Genomic DNA, 20901 nt, shown 5'->3' on the forward strand with positions numbered 1-20901 from the left:
CCAACCCTGGCAACATCCTTGTAAATCTTTTTTGAACTCTTCCAAGTTTCACAACATCCTTCCAACAGGAAGGAGACCAGAATGTTGCCTCATCTTAAGCCTACCCCAAATCCTAACATTGTGACCTTTGTTCTCGACTCCTCCACCAGGGAAAACATCTTCCTTGCTTCAAGTCTATTGAGCCATGTTAGAAGTTTAGACATTTCAGTCAGATCTCCACTCATCCTTATTGAAGAAAGATTCTTCGGAGACTTGACAGAGTAGATGTGGAAAGGTTATTTCCTCTTCTGGGATAGTCTGGGACCAGGGGATTTAACCTCAGAATAAGGGGTCACCCATTTAAGACCGTTGAGAATTTTCTTCTCTGATGGTATTGAATCTGTGGACTTCTTCATTGCAGTGGGATGTTGAGGCTGGGTCATTAAGTTTTTTTTAAGGCTGAGATAGGCAGATTTTTAATCAATAAAGGAATCAAAGGTTATGGGGAGAAGGCAGAAAAGTGGAGTTGAGGATTATCACATCAGCCATGATCTCACTGAATGGAGGAGTGGACTTGCTGAACAGAATGGCTTGCTTCAGCTCCCATGTCTTATTATCTCTCAGTCATAGGAAAACAGCCATCCTGTCAGGTTCCCTCAGCATCTTGTATGTTTCCATAAGATTATGTCTAAGAATAAGGATGTTGCCAGGGTCGGAAGATCTGAGCTATAAGGAGAGTTTGAATATGCTGGGGCTGTTTTCCCTGGAGCGTCGGAGGCTGAAAGGTGACCTTATAGAGGTTTACAAAATTATGAGGGGCATGGATAGGATAAATAGACAAAGTCTTTTCCCTGGGATCGGGGAGCCCAGAACCAGAGGGCATAGGTTTGGGGTGAGAGGGGAAAGATATAAAAGAGACTTGAGGGGCAACTTTTTCATGCAGAAGGTAGTGCGTGAATGGAATGAACTGCCAGAGGATGTGGTGGCGGCTGGTACATTTGTAACATTTAAGAGGCATTTGGATGGGTATATGAATAGGAAGGGTTTGGAGGGATATGGGCCTGGTGCTGGCAGGTGGGACTAGATTGGGTTGGGATAACTGGTTGGCATGGACGGGTTGGACTGAGGGGTCTGTTTCTGTGCTGTTCATCTCTATGACTCTATGTCTTGTCCTCTGAAGTCCAATGGATACTGGCCCAATCTGCCTAAACTTTCCTCATAAGATACACATTATTGAGCATATTTAAGACAGAGATAGATATGTTCTTGATCAGTAAAAGGATCAAAGATTACAGGCAGAAGAATGGTGCTGGAAAAGCACAGCAGATCAGGCAGCATCCGAGGAGCAGGAGAATCGACGTTTCAGGTATAAACCCTTCATCGGGGCGATGATGAAGGACTTATGCCCGAAATTCTCCTGCTCCTCGGATGCTGCCTGACCTGCTGTGCTTTTCTAGCATCACACTCTTGATTCTGATCTGCAGCATCTGCAGTCCTCACTTTCTCCTTACAGGGAGAAGGCAGGGAAATAGGTTTGAGAAACATTTCACCCATGATCAAATGGCAGAGTAAACTTGAAGGGCTGAATGGCCTAATTCTGCTCTGATAGCTTATGATCTTCTAACTGCCCTGCAATCCAGTTATTGGGAAGAGTGAACCTTCCCTGAACTATTTCCAATGCAATTATATCCCTTTTTAAATAAGGAGATTAAAACCGAATAATACTCCAGAGGTATTCATTAACCCTAAGGTTAATCCTGTCACCAATGCCATGTACAACTGTACCAAAACATTCCTCTTATATTCCATTACCCCTATGATAAACAACATAGGGCAGTTCAATGCCCTTTGGATAGTTACTTATGGGGAAGTTAATGGTTGACATGGATTAGTTGGGCTGAATGGCCTTTTCCTACAATGCAGGTTGTGAGATTGCTATTAAAATAAAACACAGAACTGAAAGAAAAGCAGAAATTGCTGGAGAAACTCAGCAGGTCTGGCAGCATCTATGGGAAGAAAATAGAGTTAACGTTTAGAGTTGAGTGACTCTCCTGTTTTGAGAGATTACCATGGCTGACTGAGGGCCTCTAGTTGCCAATTCTGGTATTGCATCATCAGCAATCTAAAGGTGGTGTACTCATGGGCATGACATGTTGTTTGCTCTGACCATTGACAGTGATAACAGGCAATAGAAACTGAAACGTCGGCCAACACTGAACCGGTTACAGAGCAAAGGAATAAACATTATCTTCTCAAATAAGAGGAGCAAATACTGGAAAGTACCATCTAGAACATAGAACATAGAAAAATACAGCGCAGTACAGGCCCTTCGGCCCTCCATGTTGCGCCGACCGAAGCCTACCTAACCTACACTAGCCCAATAACCTCCATATGCCTATCCAATGCCCGCTTAAATGACCATAAAGAGGGAGAGTTCACCACTGCTACTGGCAGGGCATTCCGTGAACTTACAACCCGCTGAGTAAAAAATCTACCCCTAACATCTGTCCTATACCTACCACCCCTTAATTTAAAGCTGTTTCCCCTAGTAACAGCTGACTCCATATGCGGAAAAAGGTTCTCACTGTCAACCCTATCTAAACCCCTAATCATCTTGTACACCTCTATCAAGTCACCCCTAAACCTTCTTTTCTCCAATGAGATCAGCCCCAAGTGCCTCAGCCTTTCCTCATATGATCTTCCTACCATACCAGGCAACATCCTGGTAAACCTCCTCTGCACCCGTTCCAGTGCCTCCACATCCTTCCTATAGTATGGCGACCAAAACTGCACACAATACTCCAGATGAGGCCGCACCAGAGTCTTATACAACTGCAACATGACCTCAGGACTCCGGAACTCAATTCCTCTACCAATAAAGCCCAGTACACCATATGCCTTCTTCACCGCACTATTTACCTGGGTGGCAACTTTCAAAGATCTGTGTACATGGACACCAAGATCCACACTACCAAGTAGTCTACCATTAGCCCAGTAATCCATCTTCTTGTTACTCCTACCAAAGTGAATGACTTCACACTTAGCTACATTGAATTCCATTTGCCACTTTACTGCCCAGCTCTGCAACTTATCTATATCCCGCTGTAACCTGCCACATCCTTCTTCGCTGTCCACAACTCCACCGACTTTTGTGTCATCCGCAAACTTGCTCACCCAGCCTTCAAGCCCCTCCTCCAGGTCATTTATAAAAATGACAAACAGCAATGGTCCCAAAACAGATCCTTGTGGAACACCGCTAGTAACTGCGCTCCAAGATGAACCTATACCATCAACTACTACCCTCTGTCTCCTTCCAGCCAGCCAATTCCTAATCCAAACCTGTAATGCACCCTCAATGCCATACCTCCATAGTTTTTGCATTAGCCTGCCATGGGGTACCTTATCGAATGCCTTGCTAAAATCCATATACACCACATCTACTGCTTTACCCTCGTCCACTTCCTTAGTCACCTTCTCAAAGAATTCAATAAGGTTTGTGAGGCACGACCTGCCCTTCACAAAACCATGCTGACTATCCTTGATCACATTATTCCTATCCAGATGTTCATAAATCCTATCCCTTACAATTCTCTCTAAGACTTTGCCCACAACAGAAGTGAGACTCACTGGCCTATAGTTACTCGGGCTATCCCTGCTCCCCTTCTTGAACAAGGGAACCACATTCGCTATCCTCCAGTCTTCTGGCACTATTCCTGTAGACAACGACGACATAAAAATCAAGGCCAATGGCTCCGCTATCTCCTCCCTAGCTTCCCAGAGGATCCTAGGATAATTCAATCTCTGGCTGAGTTGGTAACATTCTCACCTCTTGGTTCAAATTTGAGCACAAGAGTGATGCTGACGCTACAGTGTTCTCAGAGTTGACCAGTTTTTATCATATGAAATAAAAGGCAGGATAGTTTGACCAGAGTTTGGGCTCTTCACAAAACGATGCGGATTGTGAGGAGTACACATGATCATGATTAGAACAAAGAGGCTAAGTCTCCTATAGGCTGTCCTACAAATTTTCACAAAAAGCCTCCCTTAAGGGGCTCAGGATAAACAGCCAAAGTAAGAGGCAATGCCTTAACATACAGGTCAATTGGTCCTCCTGAGTACAATACTGTACTCTCTGTACTCTCAGAGGTACCATCTTATTGATGAGACTTTAAACTGAAACTCCATCTTCCAGCTTAGGTTGATGTAAAAGATCCCATGGAACTATTTGGAAGAACAGTGGGATTTTCTCTACTTTGCTGGTTGATAGTTTTTTTTATAGATATTTTTATTAGAAATTGAATATTTTTACAAGTTTACAAAAATAAACAAAACTCTCAAGTACAAACATTGATATACAATTAAATCTTAAATATATAATAACCAAAATTTAACAAAAGAAAAATACTGAGAAAGAAAAAAAACAAACTCAACTAACTACTAATCTAACCTACAACTAACCCGAGTGTATATTTAAGTCTCTTACATTATTCAAATAAGAGAAAGAAGAAAAAAAAACGGATAACACAGAAATTGGGTAGTGAGATACATGCTCGGAATGTGTTAACATCAAATGTAACAAAACCCGTATCCGTGTAGGATTCCTCTCCCAAGGGGCCCCGGACCAGCCAGGTTCGTAATCTCAATTAAATAAAAGCCCTTGTTAGGATAGCTGAAATATCTGTATTCATATAATTCAAGGGCTGCTATATTTTATGAAATAATTCGGTCTTTTGGTGCACCACATTTGTAAGGAAGTCAAGGGGAATTCATTCCATAATTAATCTGTGCCAATTTGAAAGTCCAGGGGGGCCCTCAGCCACCCAGTTCACCAAAATATTTTTCCTTGCACAGAAAAAAAGAATAGAAAATAGTCTCTTCCCGTACATATCCAGGGAGGGTAAGTTCGAAAAGCCCAAAAGGAGAGATACAGGGTCCACTTTAATTTCCGTTCCTAAAATTTCTGTCAGGGTACTTACTACTTTAGTCCAGTATCTACGGATCTTATGACAGGTCCATAGGCAACGTACAAGAGTGCCCACCTCTATTTTACATTTGGGACACACTGGAGATGCTCCTGCCTTAAATTTTGCTACTGGCTGATAGTTATTTCTCACCTGACACCACAAAAACAGATTCTCTCGTCATTATCCCGTTTCTGTTTGTGGTAGCTTGCTGTGTGCTACATTTGCTACATTTCAATAATGTCCACACTTTGGACTTCTCAGACTGTAAAGTGCTCTAAAAGTATCTGATGCTTGTAAAAAGCAAAACTCAACAAATCAGGCAATGTCTCTGCAGAGACAAATCGACTAACTCTTAGACAGGCCTTACCTGGGCAAATGCAAAATGTGTGACGTACAGAATTGTGGAAGATGAAGACTGTAATAAAACCCTGTGATTATTTACTGAGAGGAAGCTCTTTTCTTATTGCAGCGGTGCCATTCCAAATGTATCTCTGAGTATGCTTTCTACCGACTGGTGCAGTCTTTTGCTGTTGTTCTGTTTGAGTGAGTATTGCTTTTACTACTTCTGTGCAGGCCACAGGCATTCTCTTTCCATGTACCAATCTAAGAAAAACTGTAGTCAAGTTTTAAATAAGTTATGGGGCTGCAGTTGTGCTGAATGACTCCGTGATTCTGCCGGGTTCAGAAATGCCACTTTTGAGCAGTCTGTGTTCTGCAGTGACATGTTCTTTTAATCTTCTCTAAAGAGAACAGCACTAACCTCTCCAGTCTATCCATGTAACTGAAGTCTTTTCTCCATGTAACTATTCTTATGAATCTTTTTTGCACTCTCATAATGCTTCATATGCTTCCTAAAGTGTGGTGCTAAGAATTGGACACAATACTCTAGCTGAAACTGATCCAGTAGTATCATCGTGTCTGCCCTGCCAAAAGGCAGACCTTTGAATCATCATCTCCCATGTCTCTCCATCCTTTGTCTTCTATCGTTTGCCAATAACTTTCTTCAATTTTCAGCATTAGTTTCTCTTCCTTCCTCTCTTTCCAACAAATCTGTTCTTCATAACATTTCTCTCTAAATAGTTTCTGACTAAGATGTGTGTCCTAGCCACACACTGTCTGTTCTGAACTATGTTCAGAAAGTTTCTTGGTTTGTTTACGCTCCACAGCATTTCTTTACTTGTTACAATTTCTGTCCAACTGATTCTTTCCATTCTCCTCCAAACTCACAGTTCAACATGATTTAGCAAGTTAATCTCTACCTGCCATATGGGCCAACTCTCAGTTCTATACAAAACAGAAGTGATTTTCTGAATTACTCGTTAAGATTTCTGATTATCAAGTGTCTTTTCTTACTAATCACAATCTTTCTCATCTCTTTATTCTTATTTCTTTGTTGCATTTTTCATCAGCAGATATTATGCTTAAATATTTAAATGTTGTGATTTTTTTCTTTCTTTGAGTATGGGAATATTTTTAATGTGGTATGCAGAACGTATAAATCTTTTGTAAATTATGTGAATATGGTCCAGGTTCCAGTGCTGTCATTACAGGTGCTACCAAATGGATGACTTTGGTCCTGCCAAGAACCTGATGACAATGTGCTTTACCTTCTATTACATAGGTGAGTGGAAACAGCAGTTCCTGCTGGATCACACTAATGTTAGTAACACGAGACTTGGTTTTAGAGAAATGGCTTTCTGCCAGTTTCATACAATTACAGGATTAGTGGTCAGGGCCACAGGGCAGTTTGGGGGTGGGGGGGACCTTGAAGTTTTACCACTTTATCGCTGCTGAAATCAATAGTAGAGCTTTCTCCATTGCTTGCATGGAATGTTCTCTCTCAATTTTGCACATTGGTGGGAAGCATACACTGATGTTTCCCAGTAGTGGGACCACCGAATCACAGCACAGCACAGGAGGCCATTTGGCCCATCACAGCTATACAGCCTCACCAAATGAACATTGTGACTTAGTGCCCTTCTTCTACATTTTGTCTTTACCATTTCACATTATTTCTATTTAATCAATCATCTAAGTTTCTCTTGAATGCCTCAATTGAACCTCCCATGACCACTGTACCAAGCAGTGCGTTCCAGATCCGAGGCATTTGCTGTGGAAAAAATATTTTTCTCACAGCACATTATCTTCTTTTGCAAATCACTTTAAATCTTGACCCTCTTGTTCCTGATCCTTTTGCAAGTGGGAAGTTTCTGCCTATCTATACTACCCCTGATGATTTTCAAAGCTTCTATCAGATTTCCTGTTAACTGCCTTCTCTTTTAAGAGAACTGTTATTTTTGACATGTCAATTTAAAATTTGGAGCAAAGACACAATTTGCAAAATTGGACATAATGGATTCCATGAGAGGTAGATGAACAGATGAAATTAGACCTATGACAGATGAAATGTAATACAGAGAAGTTATGTACTTTGTTTGGGTAGGAGGAATAAGGAGAGAGAATATAAAATAGTGGGGGCTTTTATAAAGTGGCTGCAGGAATGAACATAAACCGTTGTAGACCCTTTTAGCCATCAGACCTATGTCTACCTCCTCTTGAAAACAAACAATGTTTTGGGCTCAACCACTTTGTGTGATAGTGAATTCCACAGGATCATCATTCTCTGGGTGAAGACATTTCTCCTCCTCAGTCCAAAAAGGTTCATCCCTTATCCTTAAACCATGGCCCCTGGTTCTGACTTCCCCCAACATCAGGAACATGCGTCTAATCTGTCTAGTCCTGTTAGAATTTTACAGGTTTCTTTGAGATCCTCCTTAATCCTCTAAATCCCAGTGAATACTGGAATTCCCTCCCTAATGGCATTGTGAGTCAACCTTCAAAAGGTGGACTGCAGCAGTTCAAGAAGGCAGCTCACCATCGCTTTCTCCAAGGGCAACTAGGGACGGGTATTAAAGGCTGGCCAGCCAGTGAAGCCACGTCCCATAAAATGAGTAAATAAAAGAATTTTAACTGACTCAACATCTTCTCATGCATCAGTCCTGCCATCCCAAGATCAGTTTGGTAAACCTTCGCTGCACTCCCTCTACAGCAAGAACATCCTTCCTCTCACAAGGAGACCACAACTGCACACGAGATTCCAGCTGAGCCTCACCAAAGCCCTGTATAATTGCAGCAAGATCTCCTTGTTTCTATACTCCAATCCTCTCGCTGTGAAGGCCAATTCAGTTTTCCTCCTTGTCTGTCTGCTGCACCTTGCCACTCACATTCAGTGACTGGTGCGTAATGACATCCAGATCTCATTGAACATTTCCCTCTCTCAATTTACAGCCATCCAGATAATATCTGCCCTCCTATCTCACATTTGACTGCATCTGCCATGCAATTGCCCATTCACTCTACCGATCCAAATCACACTGAGACAACTCTGCATCCTCCTCACAGCTCACCCTCCCATCCAGCTTTGTGTTATCTTCAAATTTTGAGATATTGCATTCAGTTCCATCACGTAAATCACTAATGTTTATTGTGAATAGCTGGGGTAGTACCAATTCCTGTGGGACCCCACTAGACACTGCCATTCAGAAAAAGATCAATCTATTTCTCCTCTTTGTTTCCTGCCTGCTAACCAGTTTTCTATCCATGTGAGTCCTCTGTGCTTTAACTTTACACATTAATCTCTTATGTGGGACTTTGCTAAAAGCCTCTGAAAGTCCAAATAAACTACATCCCCTGGCTCCCAATCATCTTCACTGGGTACATCCTTGAAGAATTCCAGTAGATTTGTCAAGGGTGATTTATCTTTTATAAATCGATGCTGATTGTGTCTGTATCTACAACTGTTTTCTAAGTGCTCTGCTATAGACCCCTTGATAATGGACTCTGGCAGCTTCTCCATTGCTGACGTCAGGCTCACTGGTCTATAATTTCCTGTTTTCTCTCTACCTCCCTTTTTAAATAATGGGGGTTACATTAGCTCCCCTCCCAATTTGTAAGAATTGTACCAGAGTCTAAAGAATCTTGAAAAAGCTCCCCCCCCCAGTGTGTTCACTATTCCTGGGGCTACTGCCTGAGGTACTCTGGGATGTGGATTACCAGGCCCAGGTGATTTATCAGCCTTCACTCCCATCTATTTCTACCATACCATTTCTCTACTCAGACCAATTTCCTTCATTTCTTCCCTCACTAAACCCTGTATTTTGCATCACTTCTGTATATTATTTGTGTTCTCCTTTGTGAACACAGAAGTGAAGTATGAATTTAATTTGTCAGCTATTTCTTTGTTCTCTGTTATAAACTCCAGCCTTTCTGACTGTAAGGGACCTATGTTAGCTTTCACCAGTCTTTTTTTCTTAAGATGTCTATAGAAACTTTAACAGCCAGTTCCTGATTCCTCGCAAACTTACTCTCATACTCTCTTTTCCCTTTCTTAATCCCTTAGTCCACCTGCTAACTTCTGAACTGTTTGCAATGATCAGATCAGTTGTTTTTCCTTGCCAGTTTGTATGCTTCTATTTGGAATTTAATGATGCCTTGAACTTCCCTCGTAAGTTATAGTTTGGCCACTGTTCCCTTTGCAGTCTTGACCCTGACAGAAGTAAACAGTTTTTGTAGTTCACCTATTCACTCTTTGAATGTTGTCATTGCCTATTCACTGTCAGTAATATTTCCCAATTCATCATAGCCAACTCACACCTCATACCATCATAGTTTCCCTTAATAAGAGTCAAGACACTAGTCTCAGAATTAACTACCTCACTCTCCACTTTCATGAGGAATGTTATCATATTGTGGTCATTCATCCCCAAGGGCTCTGTCACAACTCCATTACCAATTATTCTTTCCTCATTGCATAGTACTCTGTCTAGGATGGCCTCTTCTCTAATTGATTCCTCAACTTATTGGTCCAAAAATCCATTCTGTATACACTACAGTATTATGAGTCATAGAGTCATAGAGATGTACAGCATGGAAACAGACCCTTCGGTCCAACCCGTCCATGCTGACCAGATATCCCAACCCAATCTAGTCCCACCTGCCAACACTAGCCCATATCCCTCCAAACCCTTCCTATTCATATAGTCATCCAGATGCCTTTTAAATGTTGCAATTGTACCACTTCCTCTGGCAGCTCATTCCATACATGTACCACCCTCTGTGTGAAAAAGTTGCCCCTTAGGTCTCTTCTAAATCTTTCCCCTCTCACCCTAAATCTGTGCCTTCTAGTTCTGGACTCCCCGACACCAGGGAAAAGACCTTGTCTGTTTACCCTATCCCTGCCCCCTCATGATTTTATAAACCTCTATAAGGTCACCCCTCAGCCTCTGACACTCCAGGGAAAACAGTCCCAGCCTATTCAGCTTCTCCCTATAGGTCAAACCCTCCAACCCTGACAATATCCTTGTAAATCTTTTCTGAACCCTTTCAAGTTTCATAACATCTTTCTGATAGGAAGGAGACCAGAATTGCACACAATATTCCAAAAATGGCCTAACCAATGACCTGTACAGTTGCAACATGCCCTCCCAACTCCTGTACTCAATGCTCTGACCAATAAAGAAAAGCATACCAAAAGCCTTCTTCATTATCCTATCTACCTGCGACTCCACTTTCAAGGAGCTATGAACCTGCACTCCAAGATCTCTTTGTTCAACAACACTCCCTAGGACCTTACCGTTAAGTGTATAAGTCCCACTAAGATTATTCATTCAATCTAGACACTGATTAAAGTCACCCATAAATATGGTGTTCACTTACCACGCACATCTCTGATTTTCTGTTTAATGCCATTCTCAACATAATTAACATAGTTTGGTGGGCTATATACCAGCCCAGTTTTTTTGTCCCTTGGTATTTCTCAATGGTGTTCTCTGTTCACAAATTTTCAAGGTTGCAAGGCAAGTCGAGAAAACTGTTAAAAAGATATGTGGGAATCTTCATCAACAAAGACACAAATTGTGTGAACAAGGCAGTTATCTGAGTGTCGATAAAACTCTGGCTAGCCCCCAGAGAGATGATATTGTCCAATTCTGGGGCCCAGCTTTAGAGAAGGATGACGATGCCTTGGAGAGACAGCAACAAGGTTGACTGGAATAATGCCATGGACGTTTAGTTAAATGGATTGGGATTGTTCTCCTTCGACCAGGGAAGATTTAGGAGAATTTCCTCCAGGTCCTCTGGTTTCCTACCACAGCCCAAAGATGTGCAGGCTTAGGTGGATTGGCCATGGGAACTGAGGAGTTACAGGGATGGAGTAGACGACTGGGTCTGGCTGGGATGCTTTTTGGATGGTCGGTGCGAACATGATGGGCCAAATGGCCTCTTTCTGCACTTTAGGAATTCTGTGTTTCTCACCCAGCCCTTGCACTGTTCAATCCTCTCAGTAGCTGTGTACCATTAATTTTGTCTTTCTGCTCTTCAGGCAAATCCTATCCAAATGTGTCAAACCTGAAGGCAAAGGTGGATGACTCCAGTGTGAAAGCTGGCAACAGCTGGCTGACAGAGAAAAGAGATCTTGCTGCATTACTGCTGAAAAACACTGAAAATGTGAAGGGTTTCTTTGGGGGTCTGGAGAAGAAGCTGAAGCTGAAGAATGAGTGAGTATTTCTCATTCCACCGCGGCACTGAGGAGTGAATGTGCCTTTTGTGTATTCCTGCAGTCACAAAGCAGCTGAATTGTGTTTTCAATTTAACGTGCTTGATCAGCGTGATGTTGAAAATGTAGCTCATCTGTAATTGATCCAGGAAGTTAGCCCAGGGCACGGATGTATGATATCTCCGCTGCTGTGCATTTGCATTTTGCATTACCACTACATCAGCTATGCTCCGTTCTTCAGCCTCTTGGCTTTAAGTGAACGTTCTGATTCCATAGCTTCATTGTTAATCTGTGTCTGTCTGGCACGTGTGCTACATTGTCACAGAGCTGTCTTTTAGATATGGCCATAAATCAATCCTGTCAGTCTCTGTTCCTTATGGGATTATATTGGGTGCAAGAACTTAAAACAGTAATGTTTCATGGCGAATGGAACTGAGAGGAATTTCTTCAGTATTGAATTTCTGACCTGTGAAAGGTGTGTCCATGTTTGGTCCAGGTATGTTCACAACCACAGGCAGGCTTTCTGATCTTAGGAACTGAACGAGGTCGCTGACAGCTGAATGTTATTTCAATGTTCCTGTGTGTAAGTGGTGAAAGGGAAGATTCAAGGCCATAGCCACTAAGTCACTTGTGTATCCCTTATATTCCAGAGACACGCAAAACCAGACTCGGGAGAAGTCCAGTGAGAATGGTAAGTGGCTTCCATGAGGACTTTCTCTTAGAGTGCTTCAGGTTCCAGGTTCAGCTGCTTTTCTTTAGGTGTATGGTCTGTAGTACAATAGTGTGGTTCCTTTGTGAGTCCACAAAGATTGCACTGACAGCAGATGACTTGTAAACCATCAAGATGTACTGTGGACAAAGGGATGGAAATGGCAAGCTCCCTAACTTGGGGAGCTGTATTGTGAAAAAAGACTCAGGAGCCCCGACTGAAAGGATTATGGAATAATTTAACTGAGACAATCAAAATGTAGTAGTTTTTATAGAATAAATAAACTGTTTCCAGTGGCGGGAGAGTTGGCAATTGGGGACACAAATTAGGGTTATGAGCAAAACAATTTCAGGAAGAGGAGGTTAGCTTTTCTTCACAGAGTATGCTGTGATCCGGAACATGGCTTAAAGCAATGGAAACAGATTCAACAATAACTTTCACAAGAGAATTGAAAACTTAATCCTCAAATAGGAAAGGTTTGCAGGGCTGTGAGGAAAGAACAGGTAATACTGGATTAACTGGATAGTTCGTTCACAGAGCTTGCACAGAGACGTTGGGCTGAATGGACTCCTATGCTGTATCATTATGATGTTAGGGCTGCCTCGGGTAAGTATTGATGTTGACTGTCAACAAATATAAGGTTCTTGCTTCCTGTATGGTTCTGGACAAAGTTTGCAGTGTCCATGACACTGTGGTACAGGAGCCCATTTGAAAGGGCAATAATAATGTGCAGTATCATGAGAGAATAGATATTGTTCATTGTATTGTGAACTGGAGGTGCACAGCTCGCATTGTCTCCTTGGTGTCAGTGTTAAAAGATGCCCTTTTGGTTGAAAACTGTTGTCAGGAAAATCGGAGTTACGGGGAATTTAATTTAGGGGCATTGGAGCCAAAACTGGGAAAAGAGGAAACTGGACATGAAGTGGTTTCATCTGAACTGGCAAGGTTCAGTGGGGCAAAATGTAGGATTTTTAAACTGATGAAGTGAGGAGGAGTATAGTTTTAGAGAATTCAGGACAGGTACATTCAGAAGAAATCATAAGAATTGTTGAGGCTTGTTATAGAGCAGTAATGTTTTGGGTGAAAATCAGTAAATCAATCAGAGTGATCATATGACAGAGAGCTTAACACATAATGATACATCAGTGAATAGGCTAACATCAGGGAAAATTAGAAAGCGAAAGGTATACTTTGTTTGGAACGAAATAGATGATCTGATAACATAGATTTAAACTAATGGGATGACCTAATAGCAGTTATGGAGATGAGATGCATGACTTTCTTGTTTGAACAAGGGGGGGTCTAACCCTGATAACAAAAAAATACAATAAAGACAGTATGGAGAAAGAAAATGTAATTATCTGACTTTGGGTGGAACTAAGAATGAACAAAGGTCTGAAACAATTTTATAAATCCCTCCTCCCCCCACCTCCAGAAAATACTTTAGTGTTGAGCAGAATATAAATCAGAAAATTAAAGGTACCTGTAACAAGAACAGTACAAAAAACATAATAGATATCACACTCAAGAGGCTGAATGGCCTATTCCTGTTCCTACTGATCAGCAAAATCAAGTTCACAATGATCATGTTGGGGGATGAATTCAATAAATGCACTAAAGGTAGTGCTGGGAATTAAAAAAAACTATATTGTATTGATTTAAATACGGTTACTGAGTTAACTCAGTCTCAGTTATTACTGGTCATGGAATAACTGCAATTGCTCTCAAATAGAGAGTTTGTACGTCCATGCTTAAGCCTATGATATTTAGAATTTAAATAGTAAATTACCATTAGACATTAAATGTGAAATAGATGGACAATGAAAAGTTGAGACTGAATTTAAGATATCCCTTACTCACCCAACTCCCAGCACTTATTACTTTTGAATAAATCAGTGTTAGATCTGAATTGACTTGACTTGAGTCAATTACATCAAAACCTTGAGGTATCAACTAGGAAAAGGACTATTTTGGATCTAATCTTGAGAAATTAGTTAGAAGAGTGATCATATGATAGAAATTTTTATTGAGTTTTGGTGTGATTCTACTCAAGTCAATTCAGATCTATTATTGATCTATTCAAAGGCATTGAACACAACTTTGAGTGGAGTGTGGGGGTTGGGTAAGTAAGGGAATTCTTAAATTCAATCTAAATGTCTGATTTTTCTTGTATTTCACATTTAATGTCTAATGGTAATTTACTATTTAAATTGTAAGTGTCATGTAGGCTTAAGCATGGACGTACAAACTCTCTATTTGAGAGCAATTGCAGTTACTCCATGACCAGTAATAACTGAGACTGAGCTAACTCAGTATTTAAATCAATACAATATAGTGTTGGGAACTGATAAATAAGAGAGAGCTAGGGGGAGAGGGAAACAAGGCACTTTTTTTTCAAACTTTTTTATCCTGTAGAAACTGGTTCTTATTGTACTTCAGAGGAACAAACTGGCTGTATCTGGGAATTGGTTATGGTCTGTTTCTAAGATTTTAAAATTATTTTAAAGGAACCGGTTATAAGGTGAGTAAAGTATATTTTAAAAATTGAATAAAATAATAAGTTCCTTAAAACATACTGGAATTGACAAGTCAAGTAATGTATCAACGCTGCAGCATGTGGGGGCATCTGCATGCCAATGTGATCCACAGCACATGTTTGCAACTTTGGCATGGAGATGTCGATCTGGATTGGAGCAACAGATGCTGACATGTTAGAGAGGGAGGTCTTTCTGATTAGGTGAGCGATAAAGGGGAGTGTGGCTATAGATGAGGCGGGTAGAAGGTCACAGGACAGGAGTACAGGAGTCAGGAAGTAGCATGCCTACATAGTTAATTTTCGGGTTGGCTAGCTGTAATGAGTGGTTTGCCCCAGGAATCAGTGTGGGGTTGGGATGGGGAGAAAGACTCAGCTTGCAATCTTTATAGATGATTTGACTGAAGGGACCGAAGGTATACTTTCTACGTTTGCTAATGACACACAAATAGGTAAGAAATAAATTGTGCAAAGGAGTTAAATATGCTACAAAGTGTTTTAGATAGGTTAAGTGATTAAACAAAGATCTGACAAATATGAGAAATTGTGGAATTGTCTGTTTTGGCAGGAAGAATTTTTAAAAAAGCATATTATTCAAATGATGAGAGTCATCGAGCTATACGGAAATAGACTCTTTGGTTCAACTTATCTGTCAACCACACATCCCAATCTGACCTAGTCCCATTTGCCAGCATTTGGTCCATATCTCTCTAAACGTTTCCTATTCATGTATCCATCTAGATGCCTTTTAAATGTTGTAATTGTACTAGCCTCCTCCATTTCCTCTGGCAACTCATTCCATACACGCACCACCCTCTGCGTGGAAAAGTTGTCCCTCAAGTCCCTTTTAAACCTTTCCCTTTTCTCCTTAAACCTATGCCTTCTAGTTTTGGACTCCCTTATCCTGGGAAAAAGACCTTGGTTATTCACCCTATCCGTGCCCCTCATAATTTTATAAACCTTTCTAAGGTCACTCCTCAGCCTCCGACGCTCCAGGGAAAACAGCCCCAGCCTTTCAGCCTCTCCCTCTAACTCAAGCCCTCTATTCCTGGCAACATTCTGCAGAGATCTGAGGTACAGAAGGATCTGGGTTTTCAAGTGCATGAATCACAATAGGTTATCATGAAGATACAACAAATAATCAGGAAAATTAACAATGGTATTGTTTATTGTGAGGGGAGTATGGAGGAAATACCCTTGAGTTATACAGGGCATTGGTGAGATCGTACTTGGGGTATATTGGCCAAGATTGGTCACATTATTTAAGGCAGGATGAAAATGATTGGAGGCAGTTCAGAGAAGGTTTGCTGGACCAATACCTGGAATGAGTGGGTTTTCCCTCAGGAAATGGTTGGATGGGTTAGGTATATATTCCGTGGTGTTTTGAAGAACAAGAGGTGACTGGCTAAGATTCTGAGGGGTCCTGACAGGGTGCATGATGAAAGGATATTTTCTGTTATGAGAGAATCTAGAACTAGGGAATGGCTGTTTAAAAGTGAGACATGTCCCATTTAGGACAGATGAGAATGTTTTGTCTCTGAGGTTTGTGAGACTTTTGAACACACTTCCTGAAAAGGTGATGAAAGCAGAATTGCTTTAAAATATTCAACATAGATTCATGATAGATAAAGTGATGAGAAGTTATTGCAGGGTGAGTGAGAATGTGGGGAAGTGAGATCAGTTACAGTCTTATTGAATGGTGCAGCTTGAGGGGCTGAGGGACCTCCTAATATGTTTGCAATCAGCAGTTTTTATTGATGTGAGCTGTGGACGCTGAGCCATTGATTATTTAAAATAGAGACTTTTAACCAGGCTTTTGGCCATATGCTTGAATAACAACTGCTGTGCTTTATTGGCCTCCGGAAGAGGCTGAGCAAGTTTCATTTCATTAATAATGTATAATGAATACAAATTGTATATCGTGTCAGATTGACACTAAGACTCATGGCGTATGGTGCAAAGCTGGACCTGAGGGAGAAGATCAGCCATATTCTTGAACAATGGGCCATGCCTGAGGGGCTGAATGGCCTACGTATATTTCTTATGTTTTTACCTGGATCCAGCCTCTAGAGAGTGATGATGTACTTTTGTTTCCACTGCCCTCAGTCAGAATGGAATGTTTCGAGGACAGACAAGGAAAGAAGATCTACCTGTACACACACCTCAAGCTGCAGCCTATCTGGTAATCTTCTTTCCTAATGTTTCAGTAAATTCAGATATACAATCTGAAATTAAGGAGGAGAAAGTGAGGACTGCAGATGCTAGAGATCAGAGTCAGAAAGTGTGGTGCTGGAAAAGCACAGCTGCTCAGGCAGCATCCGAGGAGCAGGAGAATCGACGTTTCGAGCATAAGCCCTTCCTCAGGATTCCTGATAAAGGGCTTGTGTTTGAAATGTTGACTCTCCTGCCGGATGCTGCCTGAGCAGCTGTGCTTTTCCAGCACCACACTTTTCAATTCTGTCTGCAGCAAATCTTAGTGGTTTGAGGAAGCTCAGCTGACAGTTACAGCTGGAGGCTGAGCTCCAGGCACTGCAGTGCATCAGGGAAGGAAATCCCACCGGATGAGGCAATGGCTCAGTAGTACTATTGCTTGGCTATTAAGCCTGACAGCTGGGGCTTGTTTCTGAAGTCTTGGGTTCGAATCTTGAAATTAGGAATCTAATGAAATTGGATGGATCACCTGGTACTGGAAATGACGGTGGGAAAAACAGCCCTGTCAACCCTGCAAAGCCGTCTGGCACTTTAGAAGCTAGGGCCAATTTCTGTTCCAATCCCTGTGACAGGGACAGGGGAGTAGTGTGTGACCTGTGTGGACTGACTGTGTTCTCTGCTACATGGCAGGCACACCCTGAGGTTTTGGAATGCTGCCTTCTTTGATGCAGTTCACTGTGAGCGCAAGAAGAGATCACCAACAACCAGGTAGGAGACTGGTCCTGCTTTAAAAATCATTTTAAATCAACATGTCTGACACCATCTCAACCGCAAATGGGAGTCAAACCCAGACTGTCTGGCCACAACTAGGAACAAGGTCACTGCACCACAGAGTATCCTCGGGGCCTGGCTTAACGTTCACACTTAGCACGTGGGTGTAATTTTTCTCCTTGTCATTTGTAAAAGGGACCTGGAGAAGGAGCTAATGTGGGAATGTGTAACCATTCGGGGAAGCTGGAGAAACAGCACTGTGTTCCAGAGTGTTAGTGCACTGAATGACAGTGTGTGGTATTCAGTGCACTGCTGCAGACCACTCAGTGGTCATCCAGAGCTGGATCTACAGGTCATTAACTGCTCCTCCTGCTCCTGGTTTGCCATGACTGTAATTGGTTCACTGAATACCAGGCAATGATGGAGCCTGGAGTTCCCACTGGATTGTCCAGTGACACTGTACCTGCTCAAATACTGAGAGAATTTAACTGACAAGCTTGACCTAGGAACAGTTAATAATATATTGCTGTTTAAAGTCCAGTGTGGGGGGGATGGCAGAATAGATTGGGACAGTTAGGGGGAAGGATTTGGAAAATTGAGTACTTGACCATCTAATTGAGTTCAATGAGTGGTTCTTGTCATTTTCCTTTCCCATGTTTCACCAAGCAGGTGACTAAATTGACCCAATAATTATCAGTGACAGGAGGCTGCATTCTGAACCCGACATTCCAGAGGGAGGGAGTGAAGGAACGACACTGGTTTGATGAAGGCAAGGGTCAGTCTCACCTAGTTATAGGAAAGGAGGTCACAATCAGGGTGGGGAAGCAAACTAAGAAGAAGGGTTGGGCTCTGGGAGAATTCTTGTCTCCTCCTGATTCACAAACATTGCTGGAAAAGTCCTAATGCAGTTTATCCATTAATCCTTCAGCTGTTTTGCAGTTGGATTTTCTCAGCAGTGGGAAAAGCAGCAAGTGTGTGGATGTGGAGGGTTAACCAGTGTCCTGCCTACACTGGGTTTCTTATTTAGCCCTGGGAAAACTGGTTCAGGGAATTTGTGCTGTTTCACACCCCCACACACACTCCCCCTCTCTTGCTCTCTCACTCCCTTTGTCCCCTGTCTCACTCCCTCTTTTGCACACACATGCACCAGGTTAACACTATATTTAACGTATTAATCCTGCCCTAACAGGGAAAAATGGTGTCACATGACTCCAGAGGAGCGCGATGACAGCCATCGCTTCAATGAGAATATTGCCTTCGGACAACTTGGGTAAGAGCTGCCTGTGGGATTTAGAGGGTAGTGAACGTGAGACCATGCTGGGGGGTGGGGGTGGAGGGGGGGCGGTGTGGTGTGGTATTAAACAGCCAATTATTGTGGGGGCTGGGAGATTGTGCACCAGACTCGGAGGTAAATCCCTGCTGCTTTAGATAATGTTGATCCAGGATCTTACCGCGATTAGAGGGTTTGGACTACAGGGAGAGGCTTGTGTTTTTGCCCCTGGAACTTCGGAGGTTGAGGGGTGACCTTGTAGAGGTTTATAAAATCATGAGGGGCATGGATAGGATCAATAGATAAGGATTTTTCCCCCTGGGTAGGGGAGTTCAAAACTAGAATGCATGGGTTTAAAGTGAGGTGGGGGGTGGGGGTAGAGATTTAAAAGGGACATGAGAGACATGTGCACATGTATGGAATGAGCTGGCAGAGGAAGTGGTGGAGGCTGGTGCATCAGGATGGCCACCTGAATAGGAGGGTTTAGAAGCATATGGGCCAAATGCTGGCACATGGGACTTGATCAGCTGAGGGTATCTGGTCAGCCCGGACAAGTTAGACCAAGGGTCTATTTCCTTGCCATATGACTGTATGTCTTTGGTTGTTTTTCCTCAGGACCTTCACACACAACATGTTGGCTTTTGGACTGAGCAAGAAACTGTGCAGCGACTTCCTGAAGAAGCAATCAGTAATTGGGAACCTGAACCAAGGTGAGAGGAATGAGGCAGGAAGGGCCTGAAGCCTGGTCTGATTCTCACTGGGACCACACGGGCCTGGTCTGATTCTCACTGGGGCTACACAGGCCTGGTTTCTCACTGGGTCCACATGGGTCTGGTCTGATTCTCACTGGGACCACATGGACCTGGTCTGATTCTCACTGGGTCCACACGGGCCTGGTCTGATTCTCACTGGGTCCACACGGGCCTGGTCTGATTCTCACTGGGTCCACACTGGCCTGGTCTGATTCTCACTGGGTCCACACGGGCCTGGTCTGGTTCTCACTGGGACCACACGGGCCTGGTCTGATTCTCACTGGGTCCACACGGGCCTGGTCTGATTCTCACTGGGTCCACACGGGCCTGGTCTGATTCTCAATGGGACCACACGGGCCTGGTCTGATTCTCACTGGGACCACACGGGCCTGGTCTGATTCTCACTGGGACCACACGGGCCTGGTCTGATTCTCACTGGGACCACAGGGGCCTGGTCTGATTCTCACTGGGTCCACACGGTCCTGGTCTGGTTCTCACTGGGACCACACGGGCCTGGTCTAATTCTCACTGGGGCCACACGGGCCTGGTCTAATTCTCACTGGGGCCACACGGGCCTGGTCTAATTCTCACTGGGGCCACACGGGCCTGGTCTGATTCTCACTGGGACCACACGGGCCTGGTCTGATTCTCACTGGGTCCACACGGTCCTGGTCTGGTTCTCACTGGGACCACACGGGCCTGGTCTAATTCTCACTGGGGCCACACGGGCCTGGTCTAATTCTCACTGGGGCCACACGGGCCTGGTCTAATTCTCACTGGGGCCACACGGGCCTGGTCTAATTCTCACTGGGTCCACACGGGCCTGGTCTGATTCTCACTGGGACCACACGGGCCTGGTCTGATTCTCACTGGGACCACACGGGCCTGGTCTGATTCTCACTGGGACCACAGGGGCCTGGTCTGATTCTCACTGGGTCCACACGGTCCTGGTCTGGTTCTCACTGGGACCACACGGGCCTGGTCTAATTCTCACTGGGGCCACACGGGCCTGGTCTAATTCTCACTGGGGCCACACGGGCCTGGTCTAATTCTCACTGGGGCCACACGGGCCTGGTCTAATTCTCACTGGGTCCACACGGGCCTGGTCTGATTCTCACTGGGACCACACGGGCCTGGTCTAATTCTCACTGGGACCACACGGGCCTGGTCTGATTCTCACTGGGGCCACACGGGCCTGGTCTGATTCTCACTGGGGCCA

General features: G+C 43.3%; 1 protein-coding gene across 3 annotated transcripts in view; it reads left to right on the forward strand.

The window, feature by feature from the left end:
* Positions 1–20901, forward strand: part of kiaa0513 (KIAA0513 ortholog) — a 173303-nt gene that overhangs the window by 47349 nt on the left and 105053 nt on the right. For all 3 annotated transcript variants that reach the window (XM_072595777.1, XM_072595780.1, XM_072595776.1), the window contains exons 4-11: positions 5413–5486; positions 6494–6564; positions 11323–11497; positions 12147–12187; positions 16845–16920; positions 17580–17657; positions 18850–18930; positions 19546–19640. In XM_072595777.1, the coding sequence (XP_072451878.1) occupies positions 5413–5486; positions 6494–6564; positions 11323–11497; positions 12147–12187; positions 16845–16920; positions 17580–17657; positions 18850–18930; positions 19546–19640 (691 nt within the window). The remainder of the gene's footprint in view (positions 1–5412; positions 5487–6493; positions 6565–11322; positions 11498–12146; positions 12188–16844; positions 16921–17579; positions 17658–18849; positions 18931–19545; positions 19641–20901) is intronic.

This window comes from Chiloscyllium punctatum, chromosome 26 (genome assembly GCF_047496795.1).
Source record: "Chiloscyllium punctatum isolate Juve2018m chromosome 26, sChiPun1.3, whole genome shotgun sequence".
Taxonomy (NCBI): domain Eukaryota; kingdom Metazoa; phylum Chordata; class Chondrichthyes; order Orectolobiformes; family Hemiscylliidae; genus Chiloscyllium; species Chiloscyllium punctatum.